Source organism: Pleuronectes platessa, chromosome 15, assembly GCF_947347685.1.
Source record: "Pleuronectes platessa chromosome 15, fPlePla1.1, whole genome shotgun sequence".
Classification (NCBI taxonomy): Eukaryota; Metazoa; Chordata; class Actinopteri; order Pleuronectiformes; family Pleuronectidae; genus Pleuronectes; species Pleuronectes platessa.
In genome coordinates this window covers 12799360-12819718 of record NC_070640.1, presented here as the reverse complement: position 1 = coordinate 12819718, position 20359 = coordinate 12799360, and the positions used below count along the sequence as shown (strand labels likewise).

General features: G+C 43.0%; 2 protein-coding genes across 8 annotated transcripts in view; one reads left to right on the top strand and one right to left on the bottom strand.

The window, feature by feature from the left end:
- Nucleotides 1-797: 797 nt before the first annotated feature.
- On the bottom strand, nucleotides 798-17062 carry phldb2a (pleckstrin homology-like domain, family B, member 2a). Of its 3 annotated transcripts, none has more exons than XM_053440860.1 (17): nucleotides 16832-17062; nucleotides 14519-14639; nucleotides 12461-13419; nucleotides 12023-12355; nucleotides 9953-10087; nucleotides 9568-9705; nucleotides 8322-8468; nucleotides 7537-7647; nucleotides 7370-7459; nucleotides 7074-7211; nucleotides 6495-6594; nucleotides 4726-4924; nucleotides 4202-4292; nucleotides 3946-4092; nucleotides 3643-3859; nucleotides 3474-3559; nucleotides 798-3270 (listed from the first exon to the last, which is right to left on the bottom strand). In XM_053440860.1, exons 2-17 carry the CDS (start codon nucleotides 14571-14573, stop codon nucleotides 3130-3132), a joined length of 3087 nt encoding a protein of 1028 aa, XP_053296835.1. In that variant the 5' UTR covers nucleotides 14574-14639; nucleotides 16832-17062; the 3' UTR covers nucleotides 798-3129. The 3 variants fall into 3 exon arrangements, with proteins under 3 accessions (XP_053296835.1, XP_053296837.1, XP_053296836.1); XM_053440862.1 differs by having other exon boundaries at nucleotides 798-1177; XM_053440861.1 differs by having other exon boundaries at nucleotides 4726-4921.
- gabrr3a (gamma-aminobutyric acid type A receptor subunit rho3a) overlaps nucleotides 15594-20359 on the top strand; it is a 20795-nt gene continuing 16029 nt past the window's right edge. For 3 of the 5 annotated variants that reach the window (XM_053440865.1, XM_053440864.1, XM_053440866.1), the window contains exon 1: nucleotides 15887-16293. Coding sequence is in view for 3 of the 5 variants with exons in the window: in XM_053440866.1 (XP_053296841.1) it covers nucleotides 16217-16293 (77 nt within the window). In the remaining 2 variants the exon portion in view is untranslated. Of the gene's footprint in view, nucleotides 15866-15886; nucleotides 16294-20359 lie in introns of those variants that run through there. The other 2 variants (XM_053440868.1, XM_053440863.1) reach the window with 2 other exon arrangements.

Genomic DNA, 20359 nt, shown 5'->3' with positions numbered 1-20359 from the left:
TGATGAAAAAAAATTAGGCCTGTTTGGGGACCTAATTTTAATGAGTGTGTGCAATTTGGTGCAGATTCAAATAAAATCCAGACTGAGAGAATTTAAATGTGGTTTCGTAAGAGGAACGTTTAGGCCTCGACTGAGGTATTCGCTCTACTGGTTGTAAATGTTTTTTCTACACGATAAAGTATTCTAGAACATGTTCCTCATTTAAATGTACATGCAGTGCTGGACTGTGTTGGATCATTTCTGCAGTGGCAATAATATTATTATTACTAATATTATTATTACTGAGAGATATGAGGGCTAAAAAGAGATAATATGCTCAAAGAGCTCTGAAAATATGGCTGATGTGGAGATTTACACCTCGTGATTGTTTTAAAAATAGGCCTCACCCACAGTCGATAGCATCACATTCAAAGAGAATATTGATTAGCGTTTCTGCGAGTTGCAGATTGTGTTTAGATATACTGAGAGCAGGTCCCAGTAATGCTGGTATTGACTCTTATAAACTACATCAATAGGTTTCATGAAATAGTCCAGTTATACTGCACGACAGGGGCACTGTGTCGCCACTGTAATAAGGCCATGGATCCCCGTGGTGACAACAGTGCAGATAATGGTTCCCAATATCACTGTAACACACAATTCTAATATTTTGAAATTTATACAGAGCATTTTTTGTGCTACAGTGAGAATTGAGCTCACTCATCCCTCACTGTTTAACCCCATTAGGTTTTTACAGCCGTGTGAAACATAATGTTCACATTCAAAATACCAAACAAGTGACCATGACATCTCAGAGATACAATTCATAATTCAAATGATTTATTCATGACACAGGTCGAGTATAAAAACCAGTGGCACAGTGTCCCGAAATCAAAGCTGCACAAAATACAAAATATAAAAATATTAAATGTGAGTCATTGGTTTTAAGGCTTGTGTGTCATACGGTGGCTGACAGTTTGGGGGTGCGATGTTTACCCGGGAGACACGCGTGTTCACAGAGATGCTTCTGGCAGAGGCAGCGACTCATCTGCAACACAGTGGGCTCAGCAGCCTGACGTGCACTCTGCAGGACGGAGGGAACCGACACTGAGGCTGCACGAGAGGAGCAGCGAGCCCTGACGTCTGTGAACCAAAAGCTGGTCACTCTGGTGATCCCTCAGTTTCAGATTCAGTCACACTGTTGCAAATCACAACAAAAAATCTGGTCAAATGTGTGGATTCTATATACAAATTTGAAAAATATAATTTCATATTTGAACGAGGTTTTGCTTTCAAAAAGCAAATCTCCCACTTGATTTGATGTGCATGTGCTAATAAATGCACAGATCTGATGTATAAAGGTTCGAAAATATGGATGACTGAGGCTCTATTTTCTCAGTAACTGCTCATTTATTTAGGTGTGAACCAACCAGCCTGAGCATTACGTCATCCCGGTGCAACCACTCTGCACAGAGGACCTCTGCTGGTGAAAAAACATGGTGAATGAAATGTGAAACACATGCTGGTGATGCAGTCAATTCAGCATCACTGCTGCGCAAACATGGCCTCATTCTTTTTCCATTCTGCTTTCCTGCAGACAGAGGGAGCTAGTTGCATGGTTTTAAATATTAAACAGTACCATTGTCATGTGGGAAAACTCTCTACTGCCATGAGTAGAACATTTGCCAGCATTTAATAATAAAGCATAATTATAAAATGTAAAAAAGTGCCCTAAAGCTCGCTGGAATCAAAGTGATGCATAGACGTGTAGCTATCTAGTCTTTAGGTATTGCTAATGGCAAACATTCAGCTCTGCTTTAAAGAGGCAGACAAGACCAGCTTATGTTTGCAGTCCGGCCGCAGCAATCAAAATGCTTGAGGTTAAAATAAGAAATAATACCCTCGGTAATTACATTTGAATATTGGTCACAATATAGAAATACAAAAAACACAGAGGAGGTGATATCCCATCTGGGAGAAGGGAGATGTGATGTTACAACAGAGTATTAGGACCATACTGAAGAAAAATAATTCCGAGAACAATATTTTAAGATAACAGGAAGGAAGATGTAATATAAGTAGAATTAAAGTTGTTATATAATTAGAAAAACGACCCTTTGCCAATCTTTGATAACCAATCTTACTGTTTCCTGAGAAACTAAGAAATGTCTCTGAATATCCTGCAGATGAAGCCATCGATAACCTTCGAGTAAACCAGCACCAAACATTTCCTCCTCCGCAAAAGAGGCAATTACCTCCAGGTTCGTATGGTCAGAATAAGTCCTGATACTTATGCTAATGTGGAGCTGATGAGCCAAAAGATTTGATATTTTGTTTATTAAGTTAACTGCTCCAAATTCCTCATGGTAATGCAGTCGAAAGGCTGATCTTCTGATATTCCCGCTCTAACGTGACACGCAGCCTAAAATTATGACTTTATTCTAGAAATCTCAAGATTTGTTTCCCTTGAAGTGGCCCTAATACTCCGTCGTATGATGTTAACACTGATTTTCAAAGACATTCATTTCAGTCTGATTTAGATATATATTAATACTGAGAAGGTAAAGTCCAACAGGGAATAGAAAGAAAATAAAAGGAAGTTGAAGAAACAGAGTTGGACCTGCAACATGAACTTTGGTCCGAAAAAATATGGTATAAGCAAAATCGGAGAAGGCTACAGTTTCTCGAAAGCTGTTTTACAGACATGCATCTGTTACCGAGAAGCAGCATCAGTGTGCAACGCAGTTTGAAGGAGAAGCAGATGTTGAGTTTACGACCTTTTAAAAGTTTCCCTGATAAAGATTTGATTAGAAAATAAGCTAAAGAGACGTGCAGAGACGTTGTGTAAGGACGGAGAAAGATAGAAGATTTAGTGCTGCCTCAGCCACTCACGGTACAAGAACAATTAAAAAAATAACTACGTAGCTTAATTATTAAACCGGTATTACAACTTTTTTTCATTTGTTACATATGATTACATTATAAAGTGTGCATCTGAGCATGAGTCGTAAACAGAGGTTCCTTCGATTTGATTTCTTTGGTCCGTGTTTCCTTCGATGTCGATGTGAGCGGAGACCCGAGCCTCTTCTCGTCTGACACAATGTTTACCAAAGGAATTAAGCGGCGCGGCCCCTGATCTGTTGGTATCGGTTACACCATGAAATGCATATGTCCTTCAGCACCTGTGACAATAACATCCATCCAGATACGCATGGCCTCGGGGGACGGAGCCACCATGTAGTACACCCGATCGTGGGTCTTCACGCTGAACGTCAGCGAGGGGTTGGGGCTCTTGGATGTGGACGTGAATGTAATTTTGAGGAAAAGAATAAGGGAAATGATGGAGAGGGACGAGGTGACGTATGTGGGGGTGGGAGAAAAGCAGAAGACACGCAGACGTCAACGGTTTTCAAGTAAATTGGTGCATGTGTGGACGATGCCACACATTAAAAAAAATCTGACATGCACACACACATGCACATAAACTGACTTACCTTGTGTGCATTCTTTAAATGGTCGTAGTACACCTCTTCTATGGCTTGGAAGTAAATGACACCTTTCATCTTGGTCTCATGTTTGTCTGCAGCGGAGAATATAAACACAGTTCATATGAGATCAAAGAATCCAGGCTTAAGCATGTGGTTGAAAGCAGGAGATGCTCACCTGCATAGTAGGTGAGAGTCCTGCGATTCTGGTCGAAGACAAACCAGCGTTTCTTCCAGGTCTTTATCTTGCCGCCCATTTTGACCAGGAAGCCTCGACAGGTTTTATCAGTGATGGCCAGATGGAAGCAGGCGTCCGGGTTGTGTCCCGCTGCCTCGATGTGGCCGTGAAGATCAAAGTCGTCTTTCCGCACAGGGAGGTAGCGCGTCAACCGGGACTGTGGGAACAAGCAGGGAAATCAGATCACACATGTAAACATTGTGCACTATGAAACCTATCCAGATCTGAATGTCTTCTGAATACCTGTGATCGTTGTTTCTCTCTGTACTTCACTTCTCTCTCCACAAGTTTCTGTCTCCTGTTCGTCTCCTCCTGCAGTCGCTTCTCCAGATCCTCCCTCCTCCGTCGCTCCTCGTCCAGAGCCTGTCGGCGCATCTCCATCTCTCGCTCCTGCCCATGCCACATAAGAGTTCATTAGGTCCATATTCAAACAAACAATCATATCTACATATATAAATATATCTATATACAGGAAGTTTGGGTTGTTTTGACAGATTACCCGATGCTCGAGGAGTCTCAGCTTCTCACACTGGGCCTCTCGCAGCAAACGCTCCATCTCCTCAAGCTTGGCCATGTTGTTGGTGCTCGCACTGACAGGAAATGGAAAATACAGATTGTAAAACACAGCAAAGATTTCTGAAACCAGCAGTATATCATGAGCTAATACAAATGTAGAGTGGGTGTCAAAAATCATTGTAAAAACAAACATGAGATCGTGCAAAAAAACTAAATTGATACCAGAATGTGGCACTAGGTGGAGCGCAACCACCAAGGCCCAACAGTTCCCTTTAACCCAATCAAGGTGCACTAAATTGCACCAATCCGGGATTTCCCCATCCCTTCCACATAGTTTCCTGCTAATCCACCAATTAGTTTTCTTATAATCTTGTTAACTAAACTTCTCTTGCTCCTTTAGACTGACTTCTTTTGTGAAAGTTCAACTCTTCCTTATCTGATTCGCACAATTTTGCTTCGTCCACATAAAATGTCCTCTGTGCGTCACTGTGGCTCGTCGCCTCTAACCTGGAGATGTTGTCCGGGGAGCAGGCAGAGAAGCTGGTCTCCATGCTGTCGGAGCTGTCCACGCTGACCGTATCAGAGGCCTGGCTGTGGTCGGGGTAAGTGAAGGAGTCCAGGAACACGCTGGGCTCACACATCATCCTACTGCAAAAATCACTTCTCTTCTGTCTGTCCTCATTCATGTGTGCGTGGCTGTTGCCTGCTGTCAGAAGAAAAATATTACTGCCACAAAGTGGAAATACCCTCGGCGTGCATGACCTGTGTATTAAATCACAGCAACAGAGCTGCGGCTCATTAACTAGCTGGCCAAGCGAGATGACGTCTTTCACTATAATTTCATTATTATGATCAGTCTGCAGGAACCAGGGCAAGTAAAAGTGATGCAGCAGGCTGGATAAAGACAAAGACATTTTATTGTAAACATGAAGTAAACCGAGCAGGTTACAGAAAGACAGAATTTAAGTAGTTTCTCAATTTTAACTGTGTTATTAAAACTGTTCCATCCAAATTAAAAAAGCTAAATAAAAAAGAAATAAACCAAGGCACCCTTGATGTGAAAGACTAAAAAATATGCCTCAATTTGGAAGACTAAAAAACCTTTTCTTCACCCCAATGAAGACTAGTGTGCTGCAACATAAAGGTGCAAGGAGGTTGGTTTTCATGTCTGCTGGTTTGTCCATAAGGAAGATTACACAAAAACAAATGAACAAACTTCCATGAAAAGTTAAGTATGCGGTATGGGTAAGATAAGAACCCATAAAACGTTGGGACGGATCCGGATCATGGGGCAGATTGAGAACTTTTTTTTAAACTTTCTTTAACATAGTGAGACAGGGCGTTTTTATACAATTTCACAGATTTCCCATAATTCATGGATATTGATGAAAAAAGAAGAAAAAAATGCATATTTAGGTAATTGATATCTATGACTGTTGGAAATTGGTGGCAGCTTGATTGAATTTAAGAGGCCTTAGCGGAGGTATTAACTGTTCTCAGAGACATTCTGTTCTTTGCCATGTATTAGCCACACTAATAGGTTATTTGACTTTTCCACATCACAAGTGTCTGGGTTTAATTATATTTTGCATCAGAAGTATCACCCTGCACCAGAGAGCACCCTGTGGGATGTTCTACACATGTTTTCCTCAATCACAGTATTTATCAAAATGCTGGTGCATGTGTGGACGATGCCAAGTGACAATCTGACAAGACACTGTTCACTGTCTTGCATCTTGCATTTCACTTCTTACTTCACTTTTTATAACTTTTATCCATTATATATATTTTATTTAAATATGTTTATGTCTAAATAAATGTTACTTTGTATAAATATTCATATAAAATGTATAAAATGTTCATTGTATGCACCAATAACCAGAGCAAATTCCTTGTAGGTGTAAACCTACTTGGCAATAAATACTATCTGATTCTGATCACTTCTGATCCGATAATTTTTGAAGACTTAAAACGTATCAAACCTTTCAATAGAAATAAAGGAATATTTTGACTATATTTATTATTTCAAAGAAAGATGTTTTGCACAAGTTATCTTTTTGGAGCATGCTGCACAAACAAGTAATTTGCCGAACTTCTGTTAAAGAGTCCATGACTCCGTTTTAGATTCAGACTAATCGCCCCTTACTCTGTGCTGTTCTCCAGATCATTGCATCACCACAGTATTTCCTGTGATGCATGCATATAGCCTGAGGCTTGAAGCAGATCACGCTGTAAAGATTTGATACAGACGAGATTTGTCTGGTGCTCTGACTCACTCTTGGGCAGGCGGCGAGTGATCATGTCCCGGGTGGAGAAGGTGAAGCCTGGAGAGATCACGCTGCTGCAGCTGGAGCTCTGGGCCAGAGGCTGGTGAACCTGGAGGAGGAACACATGGCGCTCAGAAGCAGGCTCTGCAACAATCACACAACTGCAAACGTCTCTCAAAGTACGTCATGTCATGAGCTGTATGGGTGTTTACAAGAATAACTGAGGAGAGTTTGGGTGGATCATCCTCTGGGGACACAACCTTCAAATATTTCTGGATGCAAATAACGAGGACCATGAAATCCCCTCTTCTCATGTCCAGGCTCCCAATGAGCGATGTTACTTTAAAACGTTTTTTAATCTTTATAAATTTGAAAAAGGTTTTATTAAAATATGCAAAGATCCAACTTTAAAACATGTGTCATTCTTAGTGTAAGGCCTCTGACATACAGTGTAGGCTTTAAATAAGACACAAATATGAATAGATTTTCGAATTGTTGAAAGATGAATCCCATTTGAAAAACTACAGAATCGAATGTTTAACTTCTGCTCAGATTACTTTCGGAAAAAGAAAAGCAAAAAGCAATAACCTTGGGAGGAAGTGTGCGTCCCAGGGATCGGCCGTAAGGAGTGTGGAGCTGCTGGCCCCTCTTGTGAGTGAGGCTGTCACTCGGGTGGGAAGAGTTTCCATTGCTGCTTCTCCTCCTTTCCTTCAGAGACTGCAAGTGCTGCAGCGATCACAAAATCAAAGCAACAGGATTTCTCCTCAGAGACATTCAAACTTTGATAATCCCCTCTGTGAGGAGCTTCATTTAAAGAGAAAGAGGAGAGGAGCTCCCTGCTGGTGGATATATGAAGTGTTATTGTAACTGTAACTGACTCCTACCTCTTTGATGGCGACCGGGACGTTCACGAAGCTCTGCCCCTCAGACAACTCTGCATACTTTCCTTCCAAAGAAACCAGTTTGTCTCTCTCCTGCAGACGTCGGGATATGGTCTTCAGATGATTGTTATTGTACATTGATCGTTTCAACAGGCGAAGACTTTTCTTACCTTCTGCAGCATGACGAGCAAAGTGTTTTTCTCTCTCTGGAAGTTCTCTCTCTCTTGCTGAGCCTGTAAGGTGATCTGTGACGACTGTTTCTTCAGGGTCATGAGCCGCTCCTTTGAAAAGAAAACACGGTGAAACAATCAAGCTACCCTCACAAAGTACAGTATGTTATGCAGAGGGGTTTTATTTTGAGGCACTAGCAGCATGACTCAGTAAATACTCATATTGGGAGCTGAAAATTCAGCTCTGATGAGATTTTACTTTTCCAAAAACTACATTGTCTTTACACAGAATCATAAAGTATTCACCATTTCTGCCCTCTCTCTCCCCTGTGGTATTATCCTCCATCTAGAGCTCAACGGACTCTTTAGGCCTTTGCTATTAGGTATTGCATCTTCATCCTTGCTGTTTCTTGGGTTCTGATAATTATTTCAAGCTTTGTGCTGTAAATCTCACAAATTTGCAGCTTAACAACAATCACAATATAATAATTGAAAAAAAGTCTTGATTATCAATTTTTTAAAGGCTTTAAAGTGGGTTTGTGCTTCACTTTAGTTAGCCTGCACGATCCTCACTTTCCCTTCCGACTTGTGCTAAAACAAAAACCAAAAAATTCAGTTTTCTTACCCTGGTGTCACTCAACATGTCCCAAAGAGTCAATAATTAGATTAAAGATCTACAGTCAAACAGCCATGTATCTACTTTTTCCAAATTGGGTTTGGAAACTGCACTTGCATGAACAACATGCAACATCCCATCCTCAGACACTCAACCTCACTCCATGTACCTTGCGTGTGAAAGTAAGACGCTGACACTCGGCGATCTCTCGCAGCAGCTCTTGGCTACGATTCTCTTTTTCCTCGCCTTGATTGATTTCACTCTCCAGCTTCTGAAACTCCAGATCCTCAAAACTTTTTGTCGGCTCCTCAGCGTCCTGAGAATTGCCACAGACACAGCCACACAATACATCAAATACAAAGTAAAAGTACATAATTAGATGATCACATTCTGTTTAAAATGTATATGTGGAACTAACCTACTTTAAATATGGCAATCAATTAATGTAAAATAGTGTTTTCATGATTTAATGCTGATACATGCAAGATTTAAACATTTGCAAATCTGCTTCAATAGTGATGTAAACTACATTATTTATTAAGGAGAATGTTAAACTTGTTAAACTTGTTAAACTTTTTGAAATGTGAGTTATGTGAGGTGTAAGGGGATTTCAGGTTTTCCAAATTGGAGTCAGATGTGCTGATATATATATATATATATATATATATATTTTTTTTTTGCACACTGTAATTATTTGGGCCCCTTCCCAAATGTGGGTCTGAGAGACACGAGGCCCGAACCAGAAGCTGTTAGTGAGCAGAATGACACGCGAGACGAGGAGGAACGGGATCCAGGAACAAGGTCAGGGAGGATGATGGAGGTGCAAAAAGAAACACATCAGAAAGAAGAGGAACAAACATGCAGGTGAGAAAAACAGAACTGAGCTGTTTTTTGTAAGTCTGACAGTTTCATTAAAAGTTCAACGGCTACCACAGTAATTCCACAAAACCAACCATGTCGGTGTTCATTCACATAACTATTGAACTTAAATATTTATAATATATAATACAACAACATTGTATATGGAAAAGCATGTATTTTCACCAAAAACTAAAAAGAAAAGTGATTGCTTAGTATTTTGGTGTGTGAATGTTGGTGATTGCATTATCTTGGACTGAAGGTCACGGTGTAAAAGTAAAAATGCATGGTATTCATTTTAATTTGGCATGATGTGGGGACTGGAATGGGGGCCCAAGGCTGGGGGGGTGGGGGGTGGGGGTGGGGGTAGTTGTGGTGCGCCTATCTCACAGCTAGAAACCCTACACTTTCGTCATGTTCACGGTTTTCTCCCTACTCCCCCCTGCTGAATTCCTAATGAAGGAGAAACTAGTGAAGGGGTGAGGACTTCTCAGAGTTTTCACCTCGTCCCGTTTTTTCCGTGGCTTGTACTTTTTGACCATTTCCCAAATTCTTACCTTTGACTTCTCTGTGTGGTTTGTCTTCTCAACACCATGGATCTTCTCCTTCAGCTGGTCCAGTCGCTCTTTTTCTCTCTGAAGCTGACACATCTCCGACCCCTGTTCCCCTTCCAGCAGAGCACACTCCACCTCCATCTGCAGGAAACATCAGCGCAGATTAGAAAACCTGCATCTGGATTTGTTTCCTTCTTTGCATTTCGTGCATTTCTGGTGGCTGCCTCCCTCAGTAACTCCCCAGTGAATAGAAGCTGCTTTTACTTTCATTAACTTCAGTTCGTAACTATCAATAAATCACCAGTTCATCTCACCATAGATTTGAACAAACACTGTGTTTGGGCTGTTCAGATGTTAGGTGTGTTTATGGCTGTTGGGGGATGTTTACCTCTCGGACAGACTCCTCCATCTGGTTGTCCAGGTCCTTGATCTTCTGCTCCAGCTCCTCTATGTTGTTCAGAACCTGAATCCTCTCTTCCTCTATTTGCGTCACTTCCTGTTTCAGCTGCACACTCTCCAAGGTCTGCAGCGACATCAGGAATGGAAAATGTATAGTTATTATTGCATGAAAATCCACTTTTTTACCTTCTCTAAAATACTGTAAGTTGTTCAAATAATTCGCCAGCCAGTTGGATCAGTTTTTCTTGAATCAGACGACAGCTGCTGCTGTTCCGTCTCATCAGGAGCTGGATCCCTGACAACAGGATTCTTTTCTACTGGCTGTAATGGAAATCTCTATCATTGCACTCTAGTCTCTGCCAGTCATGCCACAGCACTCCCACGTTTTGCAGCATCTTCCAGCGTCCCTCATTCATTCATACTCATCCATATGTATACCCAATAGAGCCTGTGTATCAGGTCATGGTCCTTAAAAAAGCCAAGAGGATTTTTCAGAGGCTCATGTGGTCGGCAGGTCGAGGATTTATAGTTTCCCAGGCGGGCTCTGAACTCTCTTTCTTCCTGTGCACACGATTCTGAGGAATGCAAGAGATGCATGGAGCGGGTTTGGAGCCTGTAAACCTCTTTCACAACTGCCACACTGCAGAAAGGAGGTTCGCAATAAGGATCACATTTTCTTAAACTCCGAGAGTGTTTGACGATTCTTTCTTTCGCATAAAGACTGGTTGGAATCCTGAGTCGAAACACTGCTACATTTTCTTTTCCACAAGGTCTTGCATCCATTTACCTCAGACTGAAGTTCTACACATCTGGAAAAACACATCTTTGCCCTGCATATACACTTTTACCCACACAGACACGGACACACTCCCGCACACAGACGTGCATGTGCACACACACATGCGCACACTAATTCTCCGTGGGATAAAGTCATTTCCTGCCCCCCCCCCCCCCCCCCCCACCTCCGAAAAGAGTCTGGATGGTTGAGTGCTGAAACAAAACGAAGACTTCTTCATTAAAACCAGACACACCATTAGGTTGTTACAGCTCTAGAGAGGGGAAAGAAGATAACGGCACTAGGACTCAGACAGCGGAGGAGGCAGCCTGGCTGGAAGCTGGAGTCACAGTATTCAATACAGTTTTAGTATATTTATGTTTGTAAACGAAACATGTTTCTTGAGGTCAAATTGTGTTACGTCAAAGCAGTGAGGAGGTCTTGTGAAACTGATTTTCTCCGTTTGTGTGTCTGAACAATCCACATAAACAGGAAATATACTAATTGCAAACATCACACACTTGACAGAGCATAAAAATGAAAAACTGTGATTGAGAAATAATCCACCACATTTGTGTGTTCGCGAGATGAAAAAAAAACCGGAGGAAGGCAAACCTCATGCCATAGACGTGCAGTCATTGTGACTCAGAACTGCAGAAGAGCTTCATGCAACACATGTTTCCACTTTACATCACAACAAAACCAGTTTAAAAGACAGAATTCGCCAATGGGCGAGGGAGGATTATTTCTCAATTTGATCTTTTGAAAGACATTCAATTATTTAACCCTGCACAGTTGCACACAAAGTCGTCCTAAAAACCTCGCCGCTAGAATGTAAAATCGAGTTCAGTGGAGAGGAAGATGCAAATGGAAAGAATTTACCCTGGTTTATAGATAAACAAACAAAGATAAACAAGCGATCAGCAGTCTGATAAACTGCATTCCAGAGCAGGGGTGTGACCCCTTAGACTTCCACACAGCCGGGTCCTCTCTTCATTCAATGTGACACTGACTGAGAGGAGTCAAGGAAAGGAAGTCAGGGAAGAGAAGCGCACAACGTGGACAGAGAGCAGATCTGTAAACAGCTCAGGCCCGGTGATGCGACCTGATCACTTTGCAAAACTTAAATGTTAAAAAGAAACGGCCGATGATGACAAAACTGATCTCCTTTATTAATCACCACAGGAATAAATAATGGCTGAATTTCAATAGTCACTTCATGAGGTCCTGTCTTGAACTTCTGTTTTTGGCCATCTTTCTATACAGTCAATGATGAGGACTTACTTTGACTCTATGGTTGGTGGAGGGTGAAGGGGCACTGCTGTTCAGACTGACGGCCGGTGAGTGGGATCTGGCGTCTCTGTAGACGCTCTGCTGACGCTGGGTAACCTGCTGCTCATCAGAGAACTGGAAATCTCTGGTTTTGGCCCCGAAGCAGCCGTCGGGAGCCGTGCTGCCGGGAGAGTCCGAGAAAACCGACTCATCATCCGACACCTGCAGCTTCTCCAACTCCTTGTTGATCTTCTGCAGGTCAGACACGGATGAACCTGCCGGCTCTCTCTCCACATGACCGATATCAGTGCACAGGTTCAAAATGGTCTCTAGACGCTGGCATTCCTGCAGAGAAGAGATTCATAATTAGATATTTTGCTTATTGTACTTTCAAACAAGGTGTAAACAGGCTGTTAAAGTAGGAAAAAAGTTGTACAAAAAGGAACTCACCAATCTCTGCACTTTCTGCTCCCTGAGGCGCTCATCTCTCTGGTGCTGGTGGTAATCTCTCAGCTCCTCTTTGCCGTTCAAAGAGCTGATGCTGCCCACCCTCTGTCCTGGACCCAGCCCGCCCTTCCCAAAGGAAAACCTCCTCTCTCCAAAGCTCAGATCTAAACCTGTGCCATCGATCTCTACACCCAGAGAGCTCAGAGAGGCCAGGCTGGCCCTCCTGGGAGTGCTGGGCATGCTGGCTGGGACAGTCACATCCGGCGGCTGCTCCAGGGAGGAGAGACTGCGTCGAGCCCCTGCTGAGCCCACTCCTCTGTGGGAACCCACTGAGTGGCGTGATGGAAGTGACAGAGCTGGGGGATCTGCACTGTGAAGCCGTGGCAGAGACCGACTGTGCAAACCAAGGCTGTTGAGGGAGCCGGTGGAGTACTTCCTCTGCCGGGATTCTCCTCCAGCCTTGCCCTGAGAATAAGGCCTGCGGCCCATGCGAGGGCTGGACGGCATACTGGCTGCTCCACTTTTGACCCTGGGAGAACGAAGTAGGGGGTCCCCATAAGAGGAGTGAAGAGAGCCTCCTTCTGTTGCATTGGAGAGGAGCAGGCTGTCCTGTGACTGGTGGCGAGGGTGGGAATGACGGACGAAGCCGTTAGAGCTCAGCTGGCGATCGCCCTGACGAGGTGATGGAGGCACACTGCTGCTGCTCATGTAGGAGAAGTTTCTAGACGGAGGACGTTCGGCATTACTGAGGATGGATAGGGTCCTTGTGGATTGGGGTCCATCAGGTGAGGGCACGCTGAGGTACTTGCGGCTGCACTCGGCTGCTCTCAGACTGGCCTCCAGAGAACTTTTCCTGCGCTGCAGCGTCTCCATCAGTTCCTGTAGCTCCGCCTTCGAACGAGAGCCCCTCAGCAACGTCCCTCCCACCGAGCCGTTACTGCTGTGCTCAATCTTCACACAGTCTGTAGACATGAGAGAGTTTGACACAGCATGACATCGAAGTCTGTTTTAGGACTATATAATACACCCAGATTGAATGTAACTTCTCTAATAAGCAGCAGCTCAGCCAGGAGAAGTGCTAACACGCTTGTGCTGAGTAAGGGGGGGGGGAACCAGAGAAGAATGTACGCTCGTACAGTTCTGAGCCCAATACAAACACAGGCTCAATCAGTGGTTAAGCTTCTTCTAAAAATGGAAGAATGCTCGTCGACCTAGACAGCCCAGAAAGCATCATAGGCTCGACTGTGAGAGAAGCCAGAGGACATCCATATATCTTTCCCTGAGTCATGGGTGGCTGAACACCTGAACAGATGTAAATACAGAGGTCATGGGATAATACAGAATGTGACCCCCTTTGTCATATAAACCTTTTATGAATTTATTCTGGGCCAGAGCTAAATGTGTAAATGTAAATATGAGATTATAAACTTCAGATCTCGAATGACATTTCTTCTAATGAAAACTGTCTAGACACAAATAACTCCAGTGTGACTGCTCTACAGTTAAAGCTAAACTTCTCAGAATCCGGAGATACAGAACAGAAACTTGTTCCAAGAGGCAAATTTGCAGACTTATAAGTCTTGAAAGAAGGACAGCTGAAGAAAGAGCTGTTATCCAGATGAACCTGCTTCATAGAGCACCGAACTAAACCCGGCTTTCACGATGTGAGACAGCTAAAGTTATCTTGTTTATCGCCATTCAGTCAAACACAGGTTGAGGACAGATTTGAATTAAAGCCAAAGGGACATGAAATCAAATGTTAGATGTGGAATAACACGTAATTGTAGATTTTATTGTGACATTCAGAATTAAAGTTATCCTGGGAATTCAGTGTAAATATTGAAAAACGCACAGTCTCACCATGTTAAAGACAGTAAAAAGCACAGAAGTTGAATGTGTTCTCCTCTGACTCATACCACATCTTTCCAAATCGTTTTGTGGAAATCGAACCCGTTGTTTTTGTGTAATCTTGCTTACAAACATGCAAACAAACAACCGGTCAGGGTTGACAAACCTAACCTCCTTGACAGATGTAACAACATCAACAAAAAAATATCTTACCCGAGCCATAGCCCAGCGTGGCGACTGCGCTCCTCTGAGGGAGCATGCTGTTCATCCCGCTGACCTCCTCTGATTCACTCTGAAGAAGCAGGATTCAGCTGGGACCTGGGAGCTCAGTTCTCTGCGAAGGAGAAAGGAGAGAGAATCTGTTCAAATACTGTGTGTAATAATGAGTTTTACTCCTAACTACCCTGCACTAGTATTCCTGTAAACTTTTCATTCCAATCCAGGAAAAAAAGCTGTGACGAGGACATCACAGGAAGTTGAGTCCATGCCTTGTGGTCCCTCGACTTATCCTTCCAACTCTCTGCACAACAATGCCTCAATTCAAGCAGATATTTCAGATGTGCATATTTAAGTGCAAATGAAAAAAAAAAAAAAAAAACTTTCCAAAAGACTGAGTAGGAAAACAGATCCAGAGGAAGGTTTTTAATGTCTGGCACAGTGTTACCAATAAAAACGGAGTCTGTAAAGCAGAGTCAAGCTTTTAGTCCTGAAATCCTGACCAGTCCTGTAAAGTATCCCTCAGAGACCCAGACTCACAGAGGCAGCAGCTACAGTTAGAGGAGGAGAACCTGAGATGCCGTGCACCTCACGTAAGAAATATGCTTTTACAATCATAAGTGAACAGTACAAAATCTAATTATTTTAGCAGGTAACAGTTTTTTTCAGTTTAAGTTGGGTCATTTTTATATTAAATATGACTTTTGGGCTGTTTAGTGACAAAGGAAGCAGTTTTAAGAAATAATTTTGGACATCGGAAAGATAATAAATAAGATTACTTATTAAACACTATATGAAATAAATAGCACTTTTCCCAGTGATGATGTTGAGCAGCCAGCATAAGAACAAAATATGGTCTGTCCTCTAGGAAAAGAGAGGAAGGAATAAATACATCAAATAAAACAAGGAATGACATCTTCGGGTCACCACACCTGAGGATATAACACACTGAGTGATGCTGGGATTAGTTCCAGTGATACAATAGATGGATTTTAAAAGTCAGATGTTACAGTTTACTGAATCCACAGAGAGCTACCCCCCCTCCCCACACACACACACACACCACGGAGAGACAGAGAGAGAGACGGCTGATCCCAGATTTTCTGCTGCTGCTGTCTGGAGATAGAGAGGGCCTACAGGAAGTAGGGTATCCTTTTACACAGTCACACAATCAATCAGCATGAGTTCATTCTCCCAGGGACCCAGGCTCATGTCAGGAGTACAGAGTTTTTACTACATCACCCAGACTACAGAGCAGCAGGGTCATGTGGATTATAAACACACAGGGAGATGTAAACTGTTTGAGGATCGGCCGCTGATGATTGGGCTTTCATCTAATGTGTGGTAAGGCTGTGCGGATAAATATTTTGAACATTGCATAATCCTTAAGTGTATTTCCGTGAAAAGAAACAAATCTGAATCACAGATGTACTGACTCCATGAATCATTTGGTCTACAAAATGTCAGCACATGGTGAAAAAGTAAAGACCCCAAGGTTAATAGTTAATGGTCTGTTTTTAAATAAGGCTGTTCTAGTTTTGATGACCACTCAAAGGGCTTCACAGCGCAGCTCTGCCATTCCCCCTTTCACACACATTCATACAGGGCATCTATGTGTGCACACACACCGCTGGCACAGCCGTCGGGGGAAATTTGGGGTTCAGTTTCTTGCCAAAGGACACTTGGGGATGTGGGATGAGGCCGACCAGGATCGAACCACCCACCTCCTGGTTAGCGGACGATACACACTTCCTCCTGAGTCACAGCAGCAGGTGAGGTCACAATACACAAAAAGACATAAAAACTAAGAAATGCAGGATATGCTCTTATTTCACTAATTTAAATTACTATAATCTTTGTACAACGTCTACAAGATTCAACAACTCATACACATTCTCAACACACCAACACGCACACAGGGCTGTAATCAGCAGTTTGATCAACTTGCTGATGACCACTGTTGGCTGTCATCCACTTACTTCAGTGGCTGGGGATTCCAGAAATGTGAACTCAGTGCAAATAAACACCATGTGGGAAACATCAGCACACTTTAGTTTCTGAGAAAAGCCACAATCCCAGATAAATAAATCACTCTCTTGTGCAACAAGTTGATACATTTACAAAATTGCCTGAGAATGCGACTAACAATGTTCTTCGCCTAAACTTCCCTGCTGCGGTTAAGACTGACACAGTGGTGGAAGTCACAAGGACTGTAGACATGTGCGTTACCCCAGAGCATCACTGTCTGGATCCAAGGAAATTCAGGAACAGAATGAAATCGACTGCGGTGTTAAGATAAAAGCGACTCACCTTTGATTTAGTGTCTCGGTCCCATAGTTGTTCCAGAGGTTTGTGGCATCTGTGTGTTGCTGAGGCTGAAGTCCGCTCCTCCTCTGTGAAGAAACTGACTGCAGAGGAAAGTCTTCCCATGACAAAGGCTCAGGCAGCAGGAGACCCTCACCCCGCCCCCCTGCTCCTCAGACTGTTCTCCTCCTCCCTGAGAGAGAGAGAGAGAGAGAGAGAGAGAGAGAGAGAGAGAGGGGGGGAGAGAGAGAGAGAGAGAGAGAGAGAGAGAGAGAGAGAGAGAGGGGGAGAGAGGGAGAGAGAGAGGGGGAGAGAGGGGGGGGAGAGAGGGAGAGAGAGAGAGAGAGGGAGAGAGAGGGGGAGAGAGGCTGCTGCCCCTCTCTGGTAGAGTAGTGTTATGTAATGGAGCAAAAAGAGCAAAGAAATCAAGAAGGTAGAGATGAAGGAGAAGCATTACCAGCTTGTGGTGTGTGTGTTTGTGTGTGTGTGTGTTCTTCAGATCTCCTCTTTGTGTGGACAATTTTGGGCCTAGAACTTAAAAGGGAGGACATTTTGGTCGGTTCTCACTTTCTGACCCACTTTCAAAAGGCTGTTTGAGAGAGTACATGCTAAGATATAACTAGAAGATTTGTGTTCCTGTGCGTGTGTGTGTGTGTGTGTTTGTGTTTGTGTAATCAATGCTAGCTCCAAAGATCTGTTTTCCCTCTGCGGTTGATTCTCACCTCTGACCTCAGAGTGATCAATAGAGAATCATGTCATCATTATATCCTATTCCAGACACATACTGCAAATCTGTGCTCAACACGTGTCAGTGTCTGGTCTTTACTTTCTAACTCATTAAACTAGATCTACTTCTCCACGCCGACAACTTCCTGGCTGTCCTATGAATGTGTTCACAGAAAACAAAACTAAAACAAAGGAAAAGGCTGGAGTAGGCCCTGGTGTTCCAAAGTTGTAAAAATGTTGACTCTTAGATTGTTGTTTTAGCAGTATGTGGAGGCGGGAGGAGGCCTCATCCATCCCAGTGTTTGAAACAGATCCAACCTCACTCCCCCTCTTAACTGTGGAGTAACAAACCCCTCACAGTCAGGGACGTCACACACACACACACACACACACACACACACACACACACACACACACACACACACACACACACACACACACACACACACACACACACACACACACACACACACACACACACACACACACACACACACACACACACACACACACACACACATTTCATGCATTAACGTTCCATCTCAACCCGACTAAACCACAAGTTTCTCAGTACTTCATCAGAAAATAAAATGTGAAAGCTGAGGGGAGTTCATCGAGAAGAATCAATGAAAAGTTACTCTGGAAAAATCCCCTGATTTCCCAGTGAAGAAAAACCTGAACCTTCATGCAAAAAAGCTGCGGTTACGTCATGGGGAGGGGGCTGTGGATTGCAGCCTGGACGGGATGATTACTTCCAGACACAGAGCGAGGGTCTTTATTATAAACACACACACACATACACAAGCACGCACACACACAAGCACGTGCACTCACACACACGCAGACACACAAACACACCTTTGGCTTTTTACAATTTCAGGAGAATAAAACGACACTTACACATCTCAGGAGGGTCTTGTTTGAAAGCGGGCTCACTTTAAATTTACTGCCAACACAAAAATGTAATTGTCATAGAGCGCTGGAATGTTTCTCCACTTCCTGTCCAAGGACAGTATAAAAAAAAGGTACGATTTTAAAGTCACCACAGCAACATTCACTGCCGTCTGTTTTGCGTGTGTGTGCATTTTTTAAAACTATAGACTGAGACCATGTGGCCCTGGAAGGAGACGGTGGAAAAAAGTAGGGGAGAGGGGAGAACCACGGAGGAAAAACTGGTGTCGGGTTGTGGGAGTGGGTGAATGATCAACTCTGGTAATCATCGGGAGGTCTGAGTCACAGCGTGAAAACTCTCAAGTGTCTCCTCCAATCACAGGAGGATAAATCCAGCATGAAGTTTGTTTATGTTTGTTTTCTTCAAACTGGACTTTGGCCTTGTTGACTCATCTTTCACTTCGTTCCTGATTATTGAGCCGACTGTGAATGTTATTGTTTGCTGTTTCTCACCTGACCCTGCAACACCCCTTCTTCTCTCTTTTGCCCCAGTGACACCAATTTATAAAAAAAAAAAATCTCCGTCAAGCACCTGATCCTCTGAAACCGAACAACATGTATCTACTCTGAGTAGTGCGTGTGACCACTAATGAGAAAATGAGCAAGAGCCATTTGGGGAAGTTACCCCACAGTTCACCACAACAAAGAAAACCTAATGAGCAGGATGTAGATCTTAATATGAATCTAAATGAACTAATGGAGTTTAATTAGAAAATTGTCTAAAGGTTCAGTACAAACCACAAATCAAGGTTGTTTTCTTTTTTTTTTTCTGTTGCTCAGCCTGTTTCACATGTTTGGGTTAGGGTCATATTTGTACGCAAACCCTTTGTGGTTTTCTTGTTGGTTATTTAAGAAAAACAAACAATACGATTTTATTGCTCGTGCTTCCTTCTTTTGTACTGCCCAAATCTCTATGAACAGATTCTCTGTAGGCCAGTGAACCCTCTCATCCTTGAATTATTCCGATGCATATAGATGAAAACAAAATTCATATAAGAACATCAAAAAAGAAACGAAACTTGATTTTTCAGTTTTATTCTAAAGGTAGGGAAACAATCATGTGACACAGGTACTAATCTTGATGAAGTGGTAACTCACATTTACTCTGAATGAATTTGACCACGTTAAATCTGTTGGTCATGTATGTGGCTCTCTGATGGACGTGGCTGTTCACTGTGTGTGCTCCTCCTCTGCTTGTTGCTCATTTATGGCCGAATACTTTCATTACTTGGTGCGTGAGTTCATGCCGGATGAAGGCCGGGCTCAGTGCTTCCAAATCCATCCGTCTCCAGACTGTTGGACTGCAGCCCGTCAATTTCTTTCTCGGGTGGTCCTTCTGGTTTCTCTTCCCGTTCTATATTAATATCAGGAAGTAAAGCCACGGTAAAGTTCTCTGCTGTTTTTGGCGAATCGCCTGCCAGTTCATCCTGGACTTCAAACTGCAGTTGGAGTCTGTTGCACTCAACGCCATGCTGCACGATTATGTATGACGCTGTGGTGTTCAGAGCCTTATGAGGTCCACCATCAACAAGTCCTGCACCATTGCTTCTATGTGAAGAAGTCCTGGTTCCCTCCATTGCTGTAACAGTGACAAACACACACCCACGTGCAAACAAAAAATTATTATTCAGAAGTATTTTAAAGAGACCGGAGTGAGCTCTATTTTCATTTATCTATGAATTTGTCAAAGCTGAAGCCAATTTGTGAAACTGAGTTGACATTATTTTTGCCTCCATTACTTTTGTGGTGTTTTTGGAGTTTCAGTGAAATTTGGACGAATGTTTGCCGCCCTCAACTGTTCCTCTCTTCAAATAGTTTCTCTCATTGATTGTTTTTTCGACGCAGTAACATAACCAA

Coding starts and splice junctions, on each gene's coding strand:
- phldb2a (XM_053440860.1), bottom strand. CDS start 14,573: ATGAACAGCATGCTCCCTCAGAGGAGCGCAGTCGCCACGCTGGGCTAT. Junction 7,648..8,321: donor GTCTTACTTTCACACGCAAG/GTACATGGAGTG, acceptor TTCTTTTCAAAG/GAGCGGCTCATGACCCTGAA. Junction 6,595..7,073: donor GACGCACACTTCCTCCCAAG/GTTATTGCTTTT, acceptor TTCCTCCTCCAG/GTTCACCAGCCTCTGGCCCA.